General features: G+C 34.7%; 1 protein-coding gene across 4 annotated transcripts in view; it reads left to right on the forward strand.

Annotated features, from left to right (window-relative positions):
- Eip74EF (Ecdysone-induced protein E74) overlaps positions 1 to 24,548 on the forward strand; it is a 408,268-nt gene that overhangs the window by 291,827 nt on the left and 91,893 nt on the right. For 2 of the 4 annotated variants that reach the window (XM_088274247.1, XM_088274248.1), the window contains exon 1: positions 3,608 to 5,511. The exons of the other annotated variants lie outside the window; for them this stretch is intronic. In XM_088274247.1, coding sequence (XP_088130373.1) covers positions 4,548 to 5,511 — 964 coding nt within the window. In that variant the 5' untranslated portion in view covers positions 3,608 to 4,547. Of the gene's footprint in view, positions 1 to 3,607; positions 5,512 to 24,548 lie in introns of those variants that run through there. 4 annotated transcript variants of the gene reach the window in all.

Genomic DNA, 24,548 nt, shown 5'->3' on the forward strand with positions numbered 1-24,548 from the left:
CACAAAGTATTTTTATTTCTCGAAATAATATACCGATATTTTCAACTATTTTTATACTAGTTTCGAAGACGTCTGTTAGTTTTCTAAACTAGGCGTGTGTAATGAAATAAAACTAATTAAGTGGTATTATACAAATGTTTAATTAAAAAAATAATAATCAACGTCACTCCACAAAATGTCGAATCAATAAATAATATACCGATATTTTTCATATAAATACAGGCATACGTTAGATGCGAATTTAATATACGTACAATGACGCCAAAAACAAAATGTAGTTTTATTTTTTTTTAAATGACATCTCATCAAAGATGAATATAAAAATACTCCTATAATTGGAGATAATTTAGATTTATGTACAAGTATTTGGACACACTCAAAATGCTGTAAAATGTAATTTGTTTAGAAGTCATATTATTCACTCTTTTCAAGAACGTCATAAATAAAAAAAAACTTGATTTTTTAGAAGAACGTTTTTAAAGTTTAAAAATATAAAACAATGTATTAAAAATAAATATCAAACCACTTATTGAACTTTTTACTGTGCAACAAATATTTTAAGGTAAAACCTGAAGGTTTGATTTTAAAAAAATAATTAAACACTACCTTTTCTTCAAAATGCAAAAACATTTTCCGCCCTGTAGCGGGTAAATATTAAGTTAAAAATATGCCGCTTTTGCTGGGATATATAACATTTTCTGGGCATTCCGAAAGCATGCACAACTAAAAATTGACGATTTTTGATTTATGACGTTCTTGAAAGGAGTGAGCGATTTGTTAGGGTCCCTTTCAAAGTATTCACCTCCCCGACGCACACACTTATCCCAACGGTGTTTCCACCTTCGGGAACAGTCCTGGAAGGCTACTCTTGTGATGTCACTGAGATATATTATGATATATGTACACTTTATGTTTGAGTTCACGAGAGCCGTCTATGGATGGTTTGATAAGCTTTTATTCAGCAGAGACCCTTTTTATTAATATTATGTTATATTTTTAATGAAAACTTGGTATGATCAATTACAAATACTCAAGCATATGTATTTAAGAAAATCCATGAATGTGAAAGAGGCGAATATTGTTTGCACAGACAGATTGGTGTGGTGTTGTATTGTCTCTGCCTATCCCTGCTGAGAAGCAGAGTGATGATCAGGCAGTTATTTTTTTTCTTCATATTACATATTTTATAATATTTTATTATTATATATGTATTGATAAATCTCTTTTCTTGAAATATCAGTTTCTATTTCATGGAAATTTCATTTGTTTATATCCTAAATGTAATTACACAAGAATTTACCTTTTTTATTAACAGTAACCTTATATTTTACGATATATAACTTCGGGAAATATAATTGAAATAGTCATAATCAAAGCCTTATTGGATTCCAGATCAATACCAAACGGATTCATATACGAATAACATATCGCTCACTCCTTTCAAGAACGTCATAAATAAAAAATCGTCAGTTTTCAGTCGTGCATGTTTTCAAAATGCCCAGAAAATGTACTACATCCCAGCAAAATAGGCATATTTTTAACTTAATATTTACCCGCTACAGGGCAGAAAGTGTTGTTTTTGCATTTTGAAGAAAAGGTATTGTTTAATTATTTTTTTTTAATTTACTAAATATTTTACAAATAGAGAAAAAACCTTCAGGTTTTACCTTAAAAGATCTGTTTCACAGTAAAAAGTTCAGTAAGTGGCTTGATATTTATTTTCAATATATTGTATTATATTTTTAAACTTTAAAAACGTTCTCCAGAAAATCTAGTATTTTGATTTATGACGTTCTTGAAAGGAGTGAGCGATATGTATTCCCACGATAGTCGATAACAATACATATCTTCAAATATGATTTCATTTCTTATTTAGAATATGTTACAATGATATCAATTTTCTCGAATGTTTATTTTATTTTTTTTATTATTTATTTATTTTTATTTATTTATTTTTTATTATTATTTATAAAGAGATGAATGTAGATCTGAGTGTGAAATATTGGTAAATGGGGAGATTTTGGAACAGGTAGATGATTTCATATATTTGGGTAGTATGTTTTCTAGGGATGGAAAGATTGATAAAGACATAGAAAGGAGAGTGAATGCTGGGAACAGAGTGAATGGTGCACTAAAATCAGTTTTAGCAAATAAAAATCTATCAGCGGAAGCTAAACTAAATGGAGTTCTGGTTCCAACCCTTATGTATGGAAGCGAAGCATGGAGTTGGCAAAAGAAGGATGAAAGCAGACTGAATGCAGTCGAAATGCGATCTCTCAGACGAATGTGTGGCAAAACGATGTTTGATAGATGTTCGAATGATGAAATAAAGAAAGAATGTAAGGCTGAGATAAGCATTATCGATAAAATTAAGAAAGGTGTGGTGAGATGGTTTGGACATGTGGAGCGTATGAGTGAAGAAAGAACGGTTAAATAAATTTATGAGGCGAATGTAGTTGGAAAAAGAAGCAGAGGACGACCGAGGAAAACTTGGCACAGTCAGGTATGTCAAATACTTGAAAGCGGCCGGGTCAGGAGTCGTAATAATCGTCGGGTATGTATGAGGAGATGCATGAATGTAGAAGAGGCAAAGAATGTTTGCAAAGACAGAGTGGTGTGGCGTTCGATTCTCTCTGCCTACATAGGCTGGTTTAAGTGATCACTTTACACACGTGCAACATTCACCAATTTTACCCATTATTGACAACCACACTACTCAAATTCTTAGAAGTTCTGTATATATGAACCAATTTAGAAACCTTGTTCTTGAATCACTATTTCTGTGAGCCTAAGCGGCTCATTATTAGATAATAGTTATCAAATTGTGGTAGAGTGGGTTCGAACCGAGAAACTCTGATTAAGAATCCGCGACACTAACCACGGGACCACAACCCGACAAGTTGAAAACCATTGTCTAATATTGTTATCATATATCGCTCACTCCTTTCAAGAACGTATTAAATTTAAAAAAAACTAGATTTTTCCGGAGAACGTTTTTAAAATTTAAAAATATAACACAATGTATTAAAAATAAATATCAAGCCACTTATTGAACTTTTTACTGAGCAACAGATCTTTTTAGTTAAAACCTGAAGGTTTTTTCTCCATTAGAAAAATATTTAGCATATTTAAAAAAATAATTAAACACTACCTTTTCTTCAAAATGCTAAAACAACACTTTTTGCCCTGTAGCGGGTAAATATTAAGTTAAAAATATGCCTCTTTTGCTGGGATATAGTACATTATCTGGGCATTCCGAAAACATGCACAACTGAAAATTTATGATATTTTTTTTTATGACGTTCTTGAAAGGTGTGTATTATAATAATTTTGTATGTCAATCTGTGTGGCGTTGTTATCTGCAAACAGGTTTCCATCTAAACTCGGTGTTTACTTCGCTACTTCGTCGTTTGCGATGCATCTTTGCATAATGCATCGTACGTAGGTACCCCGCAAACCTGTATTTAGTGTCCGAGACGCTGTCTATGCAAACCTAACTACCTTTCTACCCGCGTCGATATAGCAACTCTGGAAAACGAAAGTCGCCGGAGCCGCCCGAGCGCGCCCGAACCGCTCGCCGGCTGACTTCGAATATGGAACACGAAATCAGTTGTTCTCATGCCGCCGGGAGGGGTGCACGCGCGCGCGCTCTAAAAACGCAAGAACAACAAGGAAAAAGTCTCTGGCGAAAATTCGCACGAGGACGCGTCTGCCATTTTCCCTGTCAGTTGCCCGCCAACCCGCGACGGAGGTGGTCGTTGTCACTTTTCCGGCCTCTAGCTTGGACGTTCCCGCGATAAATTTTTCACATTTTCGCCCGGTTTGGGGATTCGCAATGCGGCGCGGGTGATAGGAAAAAATCTCACTTTATACATGTGAAAGTTCAAATTTTTACTATTATTCGGATATGTAAATAAGATGTTTCGATATACTAACTAAAAACTATATAGTGTTTGAGTTGTTACGTGTTTTTGCGGATTTTTACTATAGTATTTTATTTGTTCAAACTACGTTTTGGACTGTTGAAGTTTGTGACTTTGTGACATTGTGACATTGTGACATTGTTTACGTCTTGTGAAACTTGACATTGCTTGCAATTTCTTTGACATTCGGGATATTTTACCGGGTTGTGATATTCGACGCGATTTTTAACATAATTTGTGACATTACCGGTATTTGGGAATTCGGTAAAATTCGGCAGCAAAATCGGTGTTGACTTTACGGCAATTTGGAAAGAGATAACAATTGAAGAAGGAAGAAGAAGAGTAAATTTAGTAAGAGTAAAGTAAAAAAAAAAACAGTTGAGCTGGAATCAGTAGGGGAAGATTGCCAATTATTCCTGAAAATCATCTCTGAAACATATCTTAGTTAATTAGTTTTTCAAAATCACACGAAAGGGTGTGGCTTAAAAGAAATGTAAAATTAATTGATTAATTGTCATAAAAGTGGTAGAGTTTACAAGAGTAAAACGGTTCAACAGTTTATCGACAAGTCGCAATGTGCTGCGTCCCCGAGACGTAGAGAGATTGCCTCGAGATCGACGCAAGATGATGCTCCTCCAGCAGCACCCCATGGGCGTAGAGGGCCGACAGTCTTCCGGGGTGACCTTCACGGCGGAAGTGCCCAGGTTCTCGCCCGCGCCCAGCACTCCGCCCGCGTCCCCAACGCAGTCGGACAAAGTGGATTCCTTCATCCCCGACATGGAAAGGAAAGGGTCATTCCTCAAGTACGCCCTGAAGAAAGACGCCTTCGACTACCCGACTTCTAGAACAGTCGCGAGAAGCCACAGCGTCGAGGACATGGAGATAGAAAGACAGATTCCCGAACGAGATGCTCACTCCGCGGATATCGACAAGATCTCTTCTTCCCCTATCACGGCTGCCGGAAGAAAGATGTACCCTCGCGACGAGTCTGAATTCAAGATAACCTCAGCATCTAGCCCAGGCAGACAGACACCTTCTCCCCAGCCTACAGTCCTCAGAGATCCGACCGGGATGATATACAAAAGAGTCCCCGCCATATCGGACTACGTGTCCCAAACATCCAAGAGACCTGAGGAGAGTAATGGCGTTCGCAAATCCGAATCCGCCAGTCCTGCCACAGAAAAAGACCACGAATCGGATACCGAAGCCCCTTTAGACCTTAGCGTCAGCACTACGAAAGAAGAAAAGTTCTTCAGACACCCTAGAGAAATATCAGTTAGAGACTTTGCGAAAGAAGCCTCTTCATACGCTAGAGATGAAAAAATGCCAAGAGACATCATCGCCAGGTTCTCGAGAGAGCTCGTGAGGGATTCCAAGGACTTCATAGTCCGGGATCCGAGGGACTTCGTGGCCAGGGATCCCAGAGAGTTCATGGGGGTCCCCGGAGAGTTCAGGGATCCGAGGGAGTTCGTGCGACATCCTAGCGACTCCGGAACGGAATCTGACGATTCCGGAGGAAGGCTTAGCCCGTCGGATGACCCTCAGAAGGGAGGAAACGCGTACAAGAAGAGCCTCATGAAGCGATATTGTAAGTGAACTAATACTTTTCATATTGGAATACACCCTACACTCCTTTACATTCCTTTTTCATTTTATTTCCTACTCCAATAACATGTTTTTCACGTATTCTATTCAATTTATTGTTTGGGGATTCTCTTTGTGGTAAGACAATGAAAACACTTTTTTACCACTTTATTATATTTATTTTAACGACTAGTTTATTTTAACTTAAATCCCCCTCTTTACTCGCAGGACAGATAATTACTTATGCTTTATTGTATATTCAGATTCGAAGATGTAGCTTCCAAAACTAGTCGTTAAAATAAATATAACGCAAGCGGTAAAAAAACAAGTATTTTCATTTATTTTATTCTAACCAATATTTGCAAAGTTCCTATATTCGTCTTTTTTGGATGTCGGGAAAAACCGTTCTATGATCATGTCAAATGAAGACTTAATAATTTATACTGTTTCCACTCTCTAGAGGATTTTCAAATGTAATTTTTTTTTATCAAGACGTCGAGTTTGAAAACCATTGCTTTAAATGATCGAATCCCAAACCTTGTTTTAAAGACAATTTTTTTTAAAGTCTTTAAATTCGATCGCTTATCTATATTAAGTAGGTATATCAATTTGTCAATGATTGAAATATTCATATTATTTTGTTGACTCATTGAAGATGAAGAAGAATATGGAAGTCTGGGCATTTACGGGGCTGACGACCGTCATAGACTGGTTTAAGTGATCTCTTTACACACGTGTAACATTCACCAATTCTACCCATTATTGACAACCACACTACTCAAGTTCTATATATATGAACCAATTTAGAAACATTGTTCTTGAATCACTAGAACTTCACTAGAGACATCTATGGGTGAGATGAAAAGAAGCTTTTTATTGAGCAGAAACTCTTTTATTTATTAAGTATTTGGACACACTGTTTGAATGAAATATATTTTTGAATACCACATTTTTCAGCAATGCAACGTGTTTTTTTTAATTTTTTATTGTATTTGCGTTGAAGACGTGTTCTATCAGCATAATTTTACAGAAATCGACGCATTTTTACGTAAATATTTCGACATACCATCGACATGGTCCAAAGTGCGTTAAGCTGACACGAATTTTATTTATTTCATTGTTCTAATGTGCAAAGGCAAATAGCCGCAAGTTAAAAACAGTAGTTTTGAGTTAAACGAGTTCATAGTTAACTTAAAATCATGCTTTTTGTCAAAATATGTATCAAATTAATACAATATTGGGGCTATTTGGATAATGAATATCTCAGTAAAGGAAAGAGATACGGCAAAGTCTGTGATTGCATATGATAGAGGCCAGTTATAAGAATGCTTTGAGCTGTTTTACGCCAAACGGCCGCAATTTGAGTTACGGCCAGTTGCCTTTACACATTAGTGTTATCTAATGATTAAATTATAATGTACACTACTCCTTCTCTTCTTCTTTTTTCTCAATCCTATGGACTGATCTGCAGCAAATAATGTCATTTTCGTCTATTTTGCGAAACTCTTCAGCTCCTCATACGTTGAACTACGGACATTACAATGTACTTTTTTTTACATTACCTAACGTCCACGTGACTCTTAAACCCATCTACGGCTTATGCAACACTGGTAATCATGTCCCTACTTAGACTCTAACTTTATAAGTATTATGACCGGTTCCAGTGTTCCGCAAACTTTTTCTATTCAAGGTACATCTAACAAATTCAGAAATTTCAGAGGTGCAAATTTACCATATCATGTTAGCATATTTAACATATTATGTTTAATGCGGAATGTGAGCCTACTTAACTGAGCACAGGCAATCAAAATTTGGAGCAATTGTGTTATTTTCACAAAACTAGACGTTTTTTTCCGCGGCACGCCAACTAATCACAACGGTACACCAGTGTGCCCCAGCACGGCTGTCCAAACTCATAACACAGTAAGGGACACTTTTTTGTAGTACGATTTTTATAAGTAGATTCTACTTAGTCCAAAAATGCAACAACAAAAAAACGTATTACAAAAAAATGTCTCTTACTGTGTTTAATGTTTGGACAGTCGAGCTAACTTTGCGCAACAATGATATAAACAAAGACCAGTGTGCCGCGGCACACACGCGGAACGATGACATATTCCATCTCTTTATTCTTAATTTCATTAATTGATTCGGCAGTCACTTTGTGGTACCTAACATCTATCCATTTTTAATCCAACTTTCACTTGGTAAATACCACAATTTCTTAAAATCTACTGTTACACGTTTTTCGGTGCATTCCGCATCATTATCAAACACCGTATGTGAAGCTATGTAAGTCTACATTCTAGAGTTAGCCTGGGATATAAAAAGATGACAATTTAATGTAATTCATGAGTGAAAATTGTAGGAAAACTCACTCGCTATCTCTATAAAAACATGAATTAATTCTACATGTATATACATGTATATATATATATATATATATATATATATATATATATATATATATATATATATATATATATATATATATATATATATATATATATGTATATATATATATATATATATATATATATATATATATATATATATATATATATATACATATACATGTATATATCGCTCACTCCTTTCAAGAACGTCATAAATCAAAAAACTTGATTTTTCAGGAGAACGTTTTTAAAGTTTAAAAATATGATACAACAGGTCTTTTTAGGTAAAACCTGAAGGTTTTTTCTCCATTTAAAATATATTTAGTATATTTAAAAAAACAATTAAATAAAACTTTTTCTTCAAAATGCAAAAACAACACTTTCTGCCCTGTAGCGGGTAAATATTAAGGTAAAAAAATATGCCTCTTTTGCTGGGATATAGTACATTTCCTAGGCATTCCGAAAACATGCACAACTGAAAATTGACGAATTTTGATTTATGACGTTCTTGAAAGGAGTGAGCGATATGTAAATTATCAGTATTCGTGACCCATTTGTGACTTTTCCGTGCTTTATCCAGACACCTTTTATTTTTTGTACAATTTTAAAACAAATTGAATAACACAATATTTAATTGCATCGATACGTTATCACGTTTTAACAACATTTTAAAATACATATATTTAAATATATTTTGAATATCATGCATGCTCTGGCGACAGCAATCTTGATGGATCATCGTGAAGTAATAATTGTGTAATTTACTGCGTATATTTTTCTCATTTGTATATTAAACGTATGATTTATATTAATTATTCATAATATGTACTTATCTTCGCACAGTCTGAACAAAATTCGTCCATTTTGACATCTTAATATAGATTAAATTTAAAATGAAAAACACTTGTTTTTTTTACCACTCGATTTTTTTTATGACGACTAGGTTTGGAAGCTGTGCTTCATCTTCAGGTCTAAATGTAATTGTTTACATGAAGACCTGAAGATGGAAGCATGGCTTGCGAAACTAGTCGTCATAAAATGAACTCAAGTGGTAAAAAACAATTGTTTTTCATTTTAAATTTCATCATGTCTTACCTAAAAGTGAGTGCCGAAACTATAAATTAATATAGATTCAAAAGAATTTGAAAGTCTGAGCATTTACAGGGTTTACGACTCGTCATAGGCTAAACTAATAATAATAATAATAATAAAACCCTTACCGCACCCCAATGGTGCATAGGGCACTGCTTCATATAAACGCAGTGTTATCTCGATCGTTTACACATGCAGGAAAGGTGATCAGCCCTCCAATTCAGGTACCAGTCCAGTGTAATATTGAATAAATATTAGAGTGAAAAAATCACTTATATTTATTAAAGCCCCCTGGGAATCGAACCCGGGACCTCCAGAACGGTAGCCGAGCATGCTGACCATTACACTACGGAGGCTTAACGAAGGGTTATATTATTGATTGAAGGGTTATATTGTTAACTTTGTGGAATGACATGTTGATTTTTTTTTAATTAAACGCTTGTTTAATACCCCTTAATGGGTTTTATTTCAGGTTCAACTTTTCACCTGTAGATGAAAACATCTGTGGGTTTTCGAAACTAGTCGCGTGTAATGAGATAAAACAAATGGTATTATACAAGTGCTATTTTTTTTTTAAATAACATATTTAAAGTTAACTGACGTGCCAGTTCTCGGCAGCAACAAGAAAAGTCGTGTGAATTATATGATACATAATATGTTAGTAACTTTTTGACTAACCATCACGCCGCTTTCCCGTAGGGGTAGGCAGATAGAATGGAACGCCTCACTTCTCTGTTTTTGCAAACAATGTTCGCCTCATCCACATCTATGCATCTCCTCATACATACTCGCCGAGTATTCCGACTCTTGACCCGGCCGCTTTCAAGTATTTGACATACTTAATCATGCCAAGTTTTCTTCGGTCTTCCTCTGATCCTATTTCCAACTACACTCGCCTTTCTTTCCTCACTCATTCGTTCCACATGTCCAAACCTCAACACACCTTTCCTAATTTTATCTAAAGATAATGCGTATCTCCTGAGGTTTACATTAATTCCTTATTTCAACATTCGAATATCATCATTCATCGTTTAATCTGAGGTTTACATTAATTCCTTATTTCACCATTCGAATATCATCATTCATCGTTTTGCCTCACATTCGTCCGAAGGATCGCATTTCGACTGCATTCCGTCTACTTTCATCCTTTTTATGCCGACTCCATGCTTCACTTCCACGCATTAGGGTTGGAACTAGGACTCCACTGTAGAATAATGTAAATTTAAAAAAAATCTTTCTTTTCCATTAATCAGTATGAGCCGCAGTACCGCGTGGCATGGACGGCTAGTAAAAATATAAATAAACACTCGTCTATAATCCCGGAAGCGATTTCGGTATTCAATAGAAAATTATTATGGAGACATCATGCGTCCCCGCAGAACGTATGTTCGTCCCTTTCCACACCGCGTTCGAAGCGGAAGAGAGAGAGACCTCTTCTATATGAAATTACGCCTTATCATGCATTGTGCTCTCTCCAAATAATCTAGACGTAGGTTATGGACGGTCTGCGCGATTGAATTTTGTGTATTTTTAGTCACGGAACAAAAAAATCTAGTCAACAAAGCGAAACCGTTTTATGCGCAGTATAAATGAATTACTCTTTCTGCTCAGTTTATTTAATTTAGTGACAATTTTTTTTACTTTTCGCGTCGGCACATTCGTTATCGCCTCACAGCTATGACCTTGAACTCTAATTTTGTTATGACCGTTCTTTTTATATTGCATTTTTTTAAACAAGTATTTTTCGACATCTCAACATAGATGAAGAAGAATATGGAAGTCTGGGTGCTTACAGGGCTTTTAACCTGTTTTCGATTTGAGTTTAACTTGGTAAATACCACTACATATTTCGGACTCATATCGCTCACTCCTTTCAAGAACGTTATAAATCAAAAATCGTCCATTTTTTTAGTTGTGCATGTTTTCGGAATGCCCAGAAAATGTACTAGATCCCAGCAAAAGCGGCATATTTTTAACTTAATATTTACCCGCTACAGGGCAAAAAGTGTTGTTTTTGCATTTTGAAGAAAAGGTATTTGTTCAATTATTTTTTTAATATACTAAATATTTTTCAAATGGAGAAAAGACCTTCAGGTTTTACCTAAAAAGATCTGTTGCACGGTAAAAAGTTCAATAAGTGGCTTGATATTTATGTTTTATACATAATCTTCATCTTTGACGAGATGTCAAAGAATAATATGAAAATAACTCCTGTAATTTGAGATAATCCAGATTTTGTGAACAAGTATTTGGACACATTCAAAATGTTTTCATTTCTATTTTATTCATTGTTTCGGCATTAACTTTGTGGTAAGACATGTTACAATGATTAAAGAAAACACTTGTTTTTTACCACTTGAGTTTTATTATAGACCGCATGTTTCAGAAGTTAAACTTCCATCATTCAGGTCTGTATAATAACTAAAATATAAAATATAAAATTGTTCTATAAATAAGGAGAGGGGAAAGTAAGGGGAAGGGGTTAGTCAAGGGACGGAGTTTGAAAACAAAGGAAAAATGGAAAGCAATGGTGAAGAATTTTGAAACAATATATTATTTAATAAATTATTATTAGAATTCAGGTTTTTTTGGATTTCTAAATTTTAAAGATAATTCATAATTTGGCCTTTATATGGAACAAGGTGTAATAATTTTAATTTATGAGAGTGAAATGAGTGATTAGTATCTATTATATGATTTGCAAATTCCGAAAAATAATTACTAACAAGACCGCTATGATGCTCTTTAATTCTAATCTTTAAATTTCTCGCAGTTTGGCCAATATATTTTTATTTTGAAAATTTAGAAATCCAAAAAAACCTGAATTCTAATAATAATTTATTAAATAATATATTGTTTCAAAATTCTTCACCATTGCTTTCCATTTTTCCTTTGTTTTCAATCTCCGTCCCTTGACTAACCCCTTCCCCTTACTTTCCCCTCTCCTTATTTATAGAACAATTTTAAATTTTATATTTTAGTTATTATACAGACCTGAATGATGGAAGTTTAACTTCTGAAACATGTAGTCTATAATAAAACTCAAGTGGTAAAAAACAAGTGTTTTCTTTAATCATTGTTTTAATTTCTCATTTTTTTTATTATTTATTATGTATATGTTTAACCTTTTACACGGATTGTCTGGGTTAATTCTCGCGGTAGGGTTTATTCACATATTAATAATAATAAAACCCTTATCCGCACCCCAATGGTGCATAGGGCACTGCGTCATATAAACGCAGTGTTATCTTGATCGTTTACACATGAAGGAAAGGTGATCAGCCCTCCGCTTCAGGTACCAGTCCTGGGTAATATTGAAAAAATATGACAGTGAAAAAATCACTTATATTTATTTTACACCCCTTGGGATTCGAACCCGGGACCTCCAGAACGGTATCCGAGCGCGCTGACCATTACACTACGGAGGCGGACTCACATATTAATAAGGTAAAATGACGTATCCGGGCTCATAGATCCCAAACGCATGTTAGAAAGTCTCAAATATCTTTAAATTTGGGTAAAAAAAAATGCCAGCCAGTGGCGTAGAATCCAGAAATAAAACTGCGGTAATTTTTTTTTTATTGATTTTTTTTTTACAAAATACATATTTAAATAAAACAAAATAGTTGGTAAATATACAATACATTTCAAATATAACATTTCTACCTCTCTAATTAAGTAGATACTTGTGTTTAGAGAGGGAGTTCGTTTAACAATTTTTTTTAAACAAAGTAAATTAAAATTAAAATAAAAAATAAACAGTAATTAAAACCATTCCAAAAACATTATTTATTCTTTGTTTCTTACTAATTTATACTTATAACCCTTATCCGCACCCAATGTTGCATAGGGCACTGTATCGAATTGACGCAGTGTTATCTTGATCATTACTTACACGAATGCAAGGTGATCACTCTTGCGTTTCAGGAACCAGTCCAGGGTAATATTAAATAAATATTTTAGTGTAAAATCACTAATATTTATTTTCACCTCCCTGGGAATCGAACCCGGGAGCTCCAGCACGGTAGCTAAACACGCTGACCATTGCACCACGGAGGCGGACAAATACCTAACTTACAAATACCCTCTTACTAATACCTAACGATATTTATAAGACCGATTTATATTTATATGTCCACCTCTGTAGTGTTACGGTCAGCACGCTCGGCTACCGTTCTGGAGGTCCCGGGTTCGATTCCCAGGGTGATTAAATAAATAACAGTGATTTTTTTCACCCTGACTGGTACCTGAAGCGGAGGGCTGATCAGCTTTACTTCGTGTGTTAAAATGGCGCTATATTAATAATCCAAATCAACTTTTATTATTTCTTCAAATGTTACCTGGGTTTAAAGAAAATAAAGTCGCGATTTATCGTATATTTGACCAAAAAAATATATATGTTTTGAACATTGAAAGCATTAACTTTGTGGATCATATTGATATATTATTTTGAGAAATAAAAATTTTGTATTTTTTATCCACTCACATTTTTATTGAAAACCAACTAGTTTCGGCAACAACCTGTTGCCCTCTTCTATTAAACCCTGAAGAGGACAACAGGTTGTTGCCGAAACTAGTTATTCTCTTTCTTATTATTATTATAGGCCTTGCGGCCTGTTTTTAAGCGGGATTAGCCTCCTGCGACGTCGATTCCCAGCTATCGAAACTAGTTGGTTAATAATACAATAGATTTATATTATCCACTGACACTTCGTGATGGAATTGCATTTTTAATATATTATTAGATTAAAACCAATATTTTAAGCTTTTCCACTTTTTTTATTTGACCAGCGACCGGGTTTCGTCGTTACCAATAAAATTATATCAAATCATGGTTAATAATAAAATTAAAATTAATCAATAAAATTATATCAAATCATGGTTAATGATAAAATTAAAATTAATCAATAAAATTATATCAAATCATGGTTATCAACTCCTGCCTTGTTTTATATGTAACAAAACAATTTGTATGGCATCCCACCAGTCTGATGATGTCGGTAACGACGAAACCCGGTCGCTGGTCAAATAAAAAAAGTGGAAAAGCTAAAAATATTGGTTTTAATCTAATAATATATTAGTTGGTTAATAAAAATGTGAGTGGATCAAAAAACAAGTCTTTTTATTTCTCAAAATAATATACTTAAAAATATAATTCGGGTATCTCCACCCTTGAAATCAGATTCAGGTGCACCATTTAGAAATGGTCCCATTTTTTACCTTCTCAAATCTCTCCGTCTGTCTACCTTCCACCCCCGCGGAACGGTACTTTTTTTACACAATTTTTTTACAACACCCGTTTCCTCTTCTCAAATCAGGTAGGGCAGTAAAGAATATATTATCTAGGTCATATTAAACCACCTTTCACGAGCAATAAGGATATAACATCCTTTGTGTTCATAAATAATAGACCATTTTTTCCGATATTGTATTTTGAATAAATAAACCAACAGGAAAAAAACTTTATGGATACAACATGTGAAAAAACTCGATTGCATCTATGGCGACTTTCGTATTTTATTGATTTTATTTTATACAAAAATATTAGAAATTTATTAAAATAAAACAACTTTGTTTTATTTTATTTTATTTTATTTTTTTAACCTTTATCCGCACCCCAATGGTGCATAGGGCACTGCTTCATATAAACGCAGTGTTATCTTGATCGTTTACACATGAAGGAAAGGTGATCAGCCCTCCGCTTCAGGTACCAGTCCAGGGTAATATTGAATAAATATGACAGTGAAAAAATCACATATATTTATTTTACCCCCCTTGGGAATCGAACCCGGGACCTCCAGAACGGTAGCCGAGCGTGCTGACCATTACACTACGGAGGCGGACAAGACTTTGTTTGCCACTTTGTTTTAACCACTTTTTATTGGTACACCTTGTCCAACCGGTTTCGACAAGTACCTTGTCATCTTCAGGGTTTATGTACTAATTCTAAAACATTGAAATACTCATACATGGTTAGGTTATATTACCCTTCCCTTACGATACCAACTTCTACGCACTCCGTACACCATATGAAAATGTGATTTAAAAAACGGGAAAAAAACTCCTAAATATAAAACGAAAGATTTATCACCTCAAGTTTAGACACCTATAAAATAAAATAAAATGCATTAAAACACGCTTAGAATACTATAATAAATGTTTAAATAAAATAATAACTTTCGTTACATTTTGAGTGTGTCCAAATCCTTGTTCACAAATCTGGGCTATTTTTATTTTTTTACATTTAGGAGTACATACATTTGAGTAATGTTGTTATTCATCATCGGTAGATTGGTGAATGTTACACGTGTGAAAAGTGGTTACTCAAACCAGCCTATGGCGGTCGTAAGTCCTGTAACTGCCCAGACTTCCATAGACTTCCTCATCTATGTTGATATGTCAAAAAAATGTACTTATAAACACAATTAAATTATGATTCAGTTCCACTCAAAATGTTGTATTTGGACACTGTCAAAATGTTGTGAATTAGCGTATAATTTTCAAAAATTCCCGAAGGGTTCCGTCGCTGAAGAAGTTTGAAAAGTCCTGCTTTGGAGGATAATCGCTGGCATATTTCGAAACATCAGTCGGTTAGTCGGTTAGTCGGTTAGTTAACCCTTTCGTGTCCGCCGCGATGCTAATAGCGATTCTCTGAATATCGCACGCTCCGTGGAACTTGACACAGTTGAATATTTTCATAATTAATCGATTGCGGGGACTCTGGCGTGTTCGACACCGCGACCTTTAGTCGCAGACGCGCGCACGCTACCACTCGACCGTTTGATGTTCGTTTGAAATTCCTCATAACAACTATTTCGAAAGTCGTCTTTTTTTCGTTTCGTTTCAACAGAATTATCTCTTCACGGCTGATGTCGACAATTACTTTTAACGAAACACGCTAATCTTTAAATCAGACAAGACTCTACGTGTAAATGTGATGAGACGTCATCACAAGATGTTCCTGATGTGATTGGTAATAGAAACAGAGAAAGATCGAGAAAATCTTGACAAGATCAAGTGTTTTAAATACTTAAAAGTGGTCAGGTTAGGAGTAGGAATAATCGGCGAGCACATATGAGGTCCGCCTCCGTGGTGTAATGGTCAGCGTATTTAGCTACCGTGCTGGAGGTCCCGGGTTCGATTCTCAGGCTGGGTGAAAATAAATATTTCTGATTTTACACTGTAATATTTATTTAATATTACCCTGGACTGGTTTCTGAAGCGCAAGATTGATAACCTTGCCTTCATGTAAGAATTGATCAAGATAACGCTGCGTCAATTCGATGCAGTGCCCTTTGCACCATTGGGTGCGGATTAGGGTTATAAGTAATAAGTAAGTAAACATATGAGGAAATACATGAACGTGTAAGATGCGATTTTTTTTTGCAAATACGGATTGGTGTGGCGTTTTACGCTCTCTGCCTACCCCTGCGGAAAAGCGGCGTGTTGCTCAATTAGTTTAGTTAGTTTAGTTAGTTTAAAAAAAATCTGCGCTAAAAGTCACCATGCAAACTACAATAAATACCGTTTTTTGACAATTTTAAAAATATGTGGTAAATTATCACTGAAGTCAGAATTCTTTAACGCATTCGCATATACAACAGCAAATTGCACAAAAAAACAATTGTTTATAAAACAAACACACAAACAAACTGCGTCGAAATTCGCACACACCGCTCGAAGAGAATGGCGCAGGTACAAAACAGTTCCCGAAATCGCACCATCCTTTTTTTTGTTCGTTCGAAAACGCATTTGCGAAATTGCGAAATCGTAACAAAACAAAACGACAACGAAGTTACGGTACTTATTGTATTGTGTATTTCGGAAGCACATGGTGTATTTTTTTGTAATTTTTATTGCATTCCCGTTAGGATAACCGTTGCTCTCGCATTTTTACAACATTTACTGCAATAGATTGAAAAAAAAGGTGCGGCTTCCCAGTATTGAGAAAAAATAATGAGTGCAGTTATTTTATTGCTAGTACCTACAATATAAGTATATTCTTCTTCCTGGCTCTATCCCAACTTATCGTCTTTGTAGACTGTCGGGGTCGGCTCTCCTCGTCCTCAGGCTGTAGGTCCTTCTGTCATGGACAACGTCACCTAGGCCATGCCTTCGTATTATGTTATCTTTCTGCAGCATCCATGAATTCTTTGGTCTTCCTCTAGATGTCTCTCGAGGAAGATCCATGGCGATTGCCTGGTTCACAATATGATCAGGTTCTCTGCGTCCTATGTGGCCATACCATCTCAATTGCCTTTCCTCTACCTTACTATTGACGCCTGTTACAGCCAGGCTTCCACGAATGCGTGAATTCTTTATTTTGTCTCTAAGGGACACTCCAGCTGACCATCTAAGCATTCGCATTTTGGCAGTTTCAGAGTGGGTTTATAAATACATAAATAAGGGAAATATAATATAAAGGGAAGCGAAACATGGAATTGGCAAAGGAAGGATGAAAGCAGAGTGAACGCTGTTGAAATGCGCTCCCTCAGACGAATGTGTGGAAAATCATTGTATGACAGAATTAAAAACGACGATATAAGAAAGGAATGTAAGGCTGAACGAGGAATAATTACAAAGAGTAGGAAAAGTTCTTTGCGGTGGTATGGACATGTGGAGCGAATGGTTAGCGAGAGAATGACTAAGAAAATATATGTGGCGAATGTGAGAGGGAAAACAGAACGTGGACGACCGAAAAAGACTTGGCACGATCAGATCAATCAGAACCTAAAATCTGGCGGTGTCAAAAGTCTGCGTAATCGGAGGGCATGTATGACTAGATGTATGGATGTGAAGGAGGCGAAGAGTGTATGTCAGGACAGAAGAGTGTGGCGTTCCATCCTCTCTGCCTACCCCTGCGGGGAAACGGCGTGATGGTAGTAGTAGTATTAGTAGTAGTAGTACAATAGAAAATTATGGAAGCCCTCGGAAATATGACCATTAATCTTAAATAACGATACAATAGACCATACTACCATGTATGCTACACCCAATATTCGCCTCTCCCGCGATCATGCATCTCCTAATACACACCCGCAGATAGCCTCTAAGTTAATGCTGCAAATAACCCTTTCTACAGATATTAAAAAATGAGAAGATATTAAAATTACTAAAAATTAATCAAATGCCTTTTATTCGTGTTAATTTTAAAAAATACAAAGAAAAAATCATTTAGAAGTATAAACAATAAACATTGAGTGTAAGGAAGGATAAGTATTGGGGACGAACAGCGTAACTTGTATTAAGATATCGCTTTCAACAACGTCATATATATTTAAAAAAAACTAGATTTTTCAGGAGATCATTTTTAAAGTTTAAAAAAAAGCTTTCAATAAAAGATACTGATGATTTGGTTAAAATGTAAACAGTTCAAAAAAATCTGCGTACGTTGAATTGAGTAAAGGTTGTTCCACCGTTCAGTAGAGATTTCTGTCAGTCATTGTTGTTTCCTTAGTCGACCTTGTAGAATACTGCGCTTGAATAACGTTACCGGTAATAATTGTACGAGCGAATCCGTAACTTCGGTAATATCCAAGCGCAATAACAAACACCGAAGTGGTATTTTCTCTATCAAAGAAAATCAGTTTCACTATATCGCTCTCTCCTTTCAACAACGTCATAAATCAAAAATCGACGATTTCAGTTGTGCATGTTTTCGGAATGCCCAGAAAATGTACTATATCCCAGCAAAAGCGGCATATTTTTAGCTTAATATTTACCCTCTACAGGACAGAAAGTGTTGTTTTTGCATTTTGAAGAAAAGGTATTGTTTAGCTATTTTTTTAAATGAAGTAAATATTTTTCAAACGGAGAAAAAACATTCAGGTTTTACCTAAAAAGATCTGTTGGACAGTAAAAAGTTCAACTAGTGTCTTGATATTTATTTTGAATACATTGTATTATATTTTAAAACTTTAAAAACGTTCTCCTGTAAAATCAAGTTTTTTTTTAAGACGTTGTTGAAAGGAGTAAGCGATATATGGAAGGCACGCCCATGATTATGATCGTGTATTATCGTTAAAGTATCGCCATTTTCAAACGCATTTCAATCTGAACGGGCTGCTTCGTGGCCGTGATGGAGATATGTGGCAATCTCGTTTGGAAACTAGGAGGAAGCGTTTGTGTTTCGACAACTCCCCGGGCAATTTGTTCAAAATCGTAAGTGAATATTCGCCAGCTATGCGGGGAAGTGTCGAAAGACTCGGCGTACGAACGCTCGCCTCCCGGATGTGCGCAAAGCGGGTGGACGTATGTCGAAATTCGCATGTCGAAATCGCGCGCTGCGGAAACAAGTGCTATAGGCTATTCTCAAATACCATAATTTACATTTTTTTAATTAAAATTGAACACCGATTTTTAGGGCATATTGAGTTTTAAATTTTATTACATTTTGTCCAAATAGTAAGGATGAGGAAAGCTTTTATTGAGCAGAAATCTTTCATTTGTATGTGTGGTCCGAATCCTGGATTGTATTCACATAATTTTTAAATTTTTTAAGCTTATAATTTGCCCAGTTTATTTATTTGAAACACTTTGAGTGTGTACAAATACTTGTTAACAAATCTGGATTATCTCAAATTACGAGTTATTTCTTGACATCTCAACATAGATGAAGAAAAATATGGAAGTCTGGGAATTCACATTCCTTACGACCATCATAGGTTTGGTTATCAGCCTATGTCGGTCGTAAGCCCCGTTAATGGTCAGACTTCCATATGTTTCTTTATATATTATTATTAACGTACTGTTGTTTGATAATGTCCTAACAGGGCGAAACAATTGTCACGAATTTTGTTTTTATGCAGTGAAAATGCGAGATGAACTCAACAGGATACCTATGTATATAAAAAGTGACTGATGTAATACGTAATATGCTTATTTTTATATATAAAGTTTTAAACGATAGAATGCCCAAATATTAAGGTAGTTTTGAATAAAATATTTACTTACACGTAACTAGAAATAATACAGCCTCATAATAATGATAAAATAAGACTGACATTAAAAAAAAAACAGAATCGCAAAATTGTATTATGTACAAAGGTTTAAAAATGTATGATGAGATGCCTAAATGTATGAAGAATGAAAAGAGTTTGAAAGAATTCAAAAATAAATATTATGTTTATTGTAAGAAGATGTAAATACATGCGAAGTTAAATTAAATGTAAATATTAGTTTGTATTTAATGTAACTGTAGAAAAAAATCCAAATTGTTGTTCACAAATCTGGGTTTCTCCACTTCTTAATATTTTCTTCACTTTAATTTTTACAAAAAGTGTTGGTAATGCTTATCTATATACAGAATTAAAAAAATATATAAATTTAGAAAAATAAGACGAATAAATTAACTATGTGACAAGTCTTGATTAATATACGAAATTGAATCCATTGTACCTGTTGTATCGTGTTTAGGGATGACCCTTATGAATTCGTTATTTAATTTACACATTTACTATAATTTTTTAATCAATATAAACTGAATGTTTTATATTATCCACTGACACTTCGTGATGGAATTGCATTTTTAATTTATTATTAGATTAAAACCAATATTTTTAGCTTTTCCACTTTTTTATTTGACCAGCGACCGGGTTTCGTCGTTACCGACCAGTCTGATGATGTCGGTAACGACGAAACCCGGTCGCTGGTCAAATAAAAAAGTGGAAAAGCTAAAAATATTGGTTTTAATCTAATAATAAATTAAACTGAATGTGCTATACATAATAGGAGCGGAGAATTTTCTTAGGCAACTTATAAATATATGTACGTATTAAATGTCCTTAAAAATTAAAAAAAAAATGTCGAATGTAATTGGAAAAAGGAGCAGAGGAAGACCGAGAAAAACATGATGTAGTATGCCAAATACTTGAAAGTGGTCAGGTTAGGAGTAGTAACAATCGGCGGGTATGTATGAGGAGATGCATGAACGCCGAAGAGGCAAAGAATGTTTGCAAAGACAGAGTGGTGTGGCGTTCGATTCTCTCTGGCTACCCCTGCGGGGAAGCGGCGTGATGGTTAGTTAGTAATATTAATACATATAATTAAAATTAGGGGTGGAAGAATTTAATATAATATAAACACAAAGAAGTGCCTGTTGTCGGGGAGAATTCCCCATCGCGGAATCAGCTGGTCTGCCCCCCAGAAAGGGAAAGTCCACCCCCTGCCCATGGGGCGGTCTGGGGGTGGGGGGGCGTCGCGACGGATCGATGACGACGTCTGGCCGTGACGTCACGCAGCAGGGTGGGGAACGTGTGGGATGGCAACCCTCCGACCCCACGATTCGAAGAAACATCGCCTGGGAGAAATTTTATTTTCTTCATTATGTGATTGTTTAACCTCCGTTGTTGTATGACCTAAGTTTTTCGCGGAAGTGTCGTGTAATCTTATATGTAAGGAAGAAAATGCTCAAAGATGTAATGCATGTGAAAATTACCTTAGGAGATTTTTTTTCCACACGTAATCTAGATTTTTTTAAATTGTCGATTTTTCTCTTCTTTCGAGTTACAGAAAACAAGTAGTAGATAACGAGGTAAACTTTTCACTTAATAAAAAAATTATATATATATATATATATATATATATATATATATATATATATATATATATATATATATATATATATATATATATATATATATGTGTGTATATTTATCCATTATTTTTTAATCCGGTGTGTGATAGTGATACTCAAATATGTGATATTTTCCAAGAAAATGTTCATTTAAAAAAAATGTAACGATACTACAACAAAGTGAAGAACAGAGGAAGATTGAGAAAAAGTTGGCATGATCAATTATTTCAAATACTTGGGCGAGTAACTTGGCATAATTTTCACATTTATTGAAAAATAATAAAAAAAAATGACAAAATGACAAAAGTATGACAAACGTCGTTCGTGAGAAATATCCCCAAGGGCTATTCAAAACTTAATTCCAAGCTTTTGCACCCAAATTCCTGAAACTTTAAAAAAAGTCTCGAAATTCGATCGAAACTTTCGCCCATCGTTCGCTCATAGTTCGCCAACTCGCTAACGGCATGGAAACAGCCCGACCGCCCTCCCGGGCCGGATCAGCTGTTGGGCGGGGGCGGGGGGCGGCTCCCAGCCGGGGGACGACCCGCCCAAGGCTAGATGCCCCCCCGAGCCGTGACATTGAATTCCGTCTGGGCGGGAGTACGGCGGCCGCGGGGAGAGGGGTCTGGCGAAATGGTTATGGAAAACGAAAGGGTTTCTCGTGTGAGAATTTGCTGGATTCTCTGTGCGAGTTTGTCGTACAATTTTTTTTTATAATTTTTTTTAAATATTACTTTATATATATATATATATATATATATATATATATATATATATATATATATATATATATATATATATATATATATATATATATATATATATATATATATTCCTATATTTAATATAACACATGAATCTAATCATATAAAGATATTGTTTGTAACTTATTTATAATATTCATACAATGTAAAATTTACATTTTTGGGTAATATATCCAAAATAAAACAAGGTTTTTGTTGGATTGAATTCTACATTTAATTATGTATATCTTAATACGTGACGCGTTCGTCTTCTTAGGACATTATCAAACACTATGAGTGTTTGATAATGTCCTAAGAAGACGAAACGCGTCACGTATTAAGATATACATAATTAAATGTAGAAATATATATATATATATATATATATATATATATATATATATATATATATATATATATATATATATATATATATATATATATATATATATATATATATATATATATATATATATATATATATATATATATATATATATATATATATATATATATATATATATATATATATATATATATATATATATATATATATATATATATATGCTTTTGAGTTTTCTCCACTCCAAATTCGGCAATTCTGTTTATTGACATAGCCATTTATCCAAAAAAGTGCCTCATCGGTGAACAAAATTTTGCGTTGAAAAAGATGATCAAGCTTAATATCATTTTCGGCCCATTTACCAAACCTACGACGCCCACAATAGTCATTCAGTCTATTCACGGTGAAATGGTAAAACGTACTGACCACAAATAAACTGTCAACTGTATAATTAATGTGTTTCTGTCAAATCAAATCCGATGGATATTCAGTAATGGGCAGAATGGTGAACATTAAACAAGTGTATAAAGTGATCTCTTCAGCCAGCTAAATTCCAAGTCCTAAGCCTGAAGGATGCTTCTGAATTCACGTTTCATATCAAGTCGAAACACTTTTAAAACACACACACACATACTATCGCAAGGATACGGCAGGTCGCAGCCCTTTCTGTCTAACCCGCCACCCTCTGATATTTCCTGAATCTTCCTCTCATCCCCGGAAGCGGAAGGGAGGTTCCGGCCCCCCGCGGCGGAGGGGATCCCTATTTCCGGTGCTGTAGACCGCATGACTTTGAAAACTTCACGGTCAAACGACTCCTCAACATTCAGGATAACGGCTCAGACTCGCTTTTCAGCGGAATACAGTTTTTTCACCACGGTGTATGTATAAGATTACTTTATTCTGCCTTTCAGAGTTTGGTATAATTCGACGTTGTGATACTTATTTATTTATTTCAAAACATATCACATACATAAGACATATCGCTCACTCCTTTCAAGAACGTCATAAATCAAAAAACTTGATTTTTCAGGAGAACGTTTTTAAAGTTTAAAAATATAACAATGTATTAAAAATAAATATCAAGACACTTATTGAACTTTTTACTGTGCAACAGATTTTTTTAGGTTTTTTTTAAAAACTGAAGGTTTTTTCACCATTTGAAAAATATTAAGTCTATTTAAAAAAATAATTTTAAAAAATCGTTTTCTTCAAAATGCAAAAACAACATTTTCTGTCCTGTAGCGGGTAAATATTGAGTTAAAAATATGCCTCTTTTGCTGGGATAAAGTACATTTTCTGGACATTCCGAAAACATGCACAACTGAAAATTGTCGATTTTTGATTTATGACGTTCTTGAAAGGAGTGAGCTATATATGCATATAATATTCCCGATGAGTAATTTCTATATTATTTTGAGAAATAAAAAACTTTGTGTTTTGATCCACTCACATTTTTATTTTTCAAAATAATATATCAATATGATCCACAAAGTTAATGCTTTCAATATTCCATACAGTAATTTCTATTTCTCATTTTGGGACATGGGATTAAGGTTGATATATACAGATATATTAAACTGAACTATATTAATTCAAACCCTTATCCGCACCCCTATGGTGCATAGGGCACTGAATCATATAAACGCAATGTTATCTCGTGTTAATACACGTGAAGAAAAGGTGATCAGACCTCCGCTTTAGCTACAAGTCCAGGGTAATATTGAATAAATATTAGAGTGAAAAATCACCTATATTTATCTTACTTCCCCCCTGGTAATCGAACCTGGGACCTTCAACACGGTAGCCCTACGTGCTGACCATTACTTTACGGAGGTGGACATAGCCAAACTAACTGAAAACACTTGTTTTTACCACTTGATTATAATATTTCAT

The sequence above is a fragment of the Brachycentrus maculatus genome, unplaced genomic scaffold, assembly GCF_059751285.1.
Source record: "Brachycentrus maculatus isolate JH-2025_06_01 unplaced genomic scaffold, ASM5975128v1 h1tg000653l, whole genome shotgun sequence".
Classification (NCBI taxonomy): domain Eukaryota; kingdom Metazoa; phylum Arthropoda; class Insecta; order Trichoptera; family Brachycentridae; genus Brachycentrus; species Brachycentrus maculatus.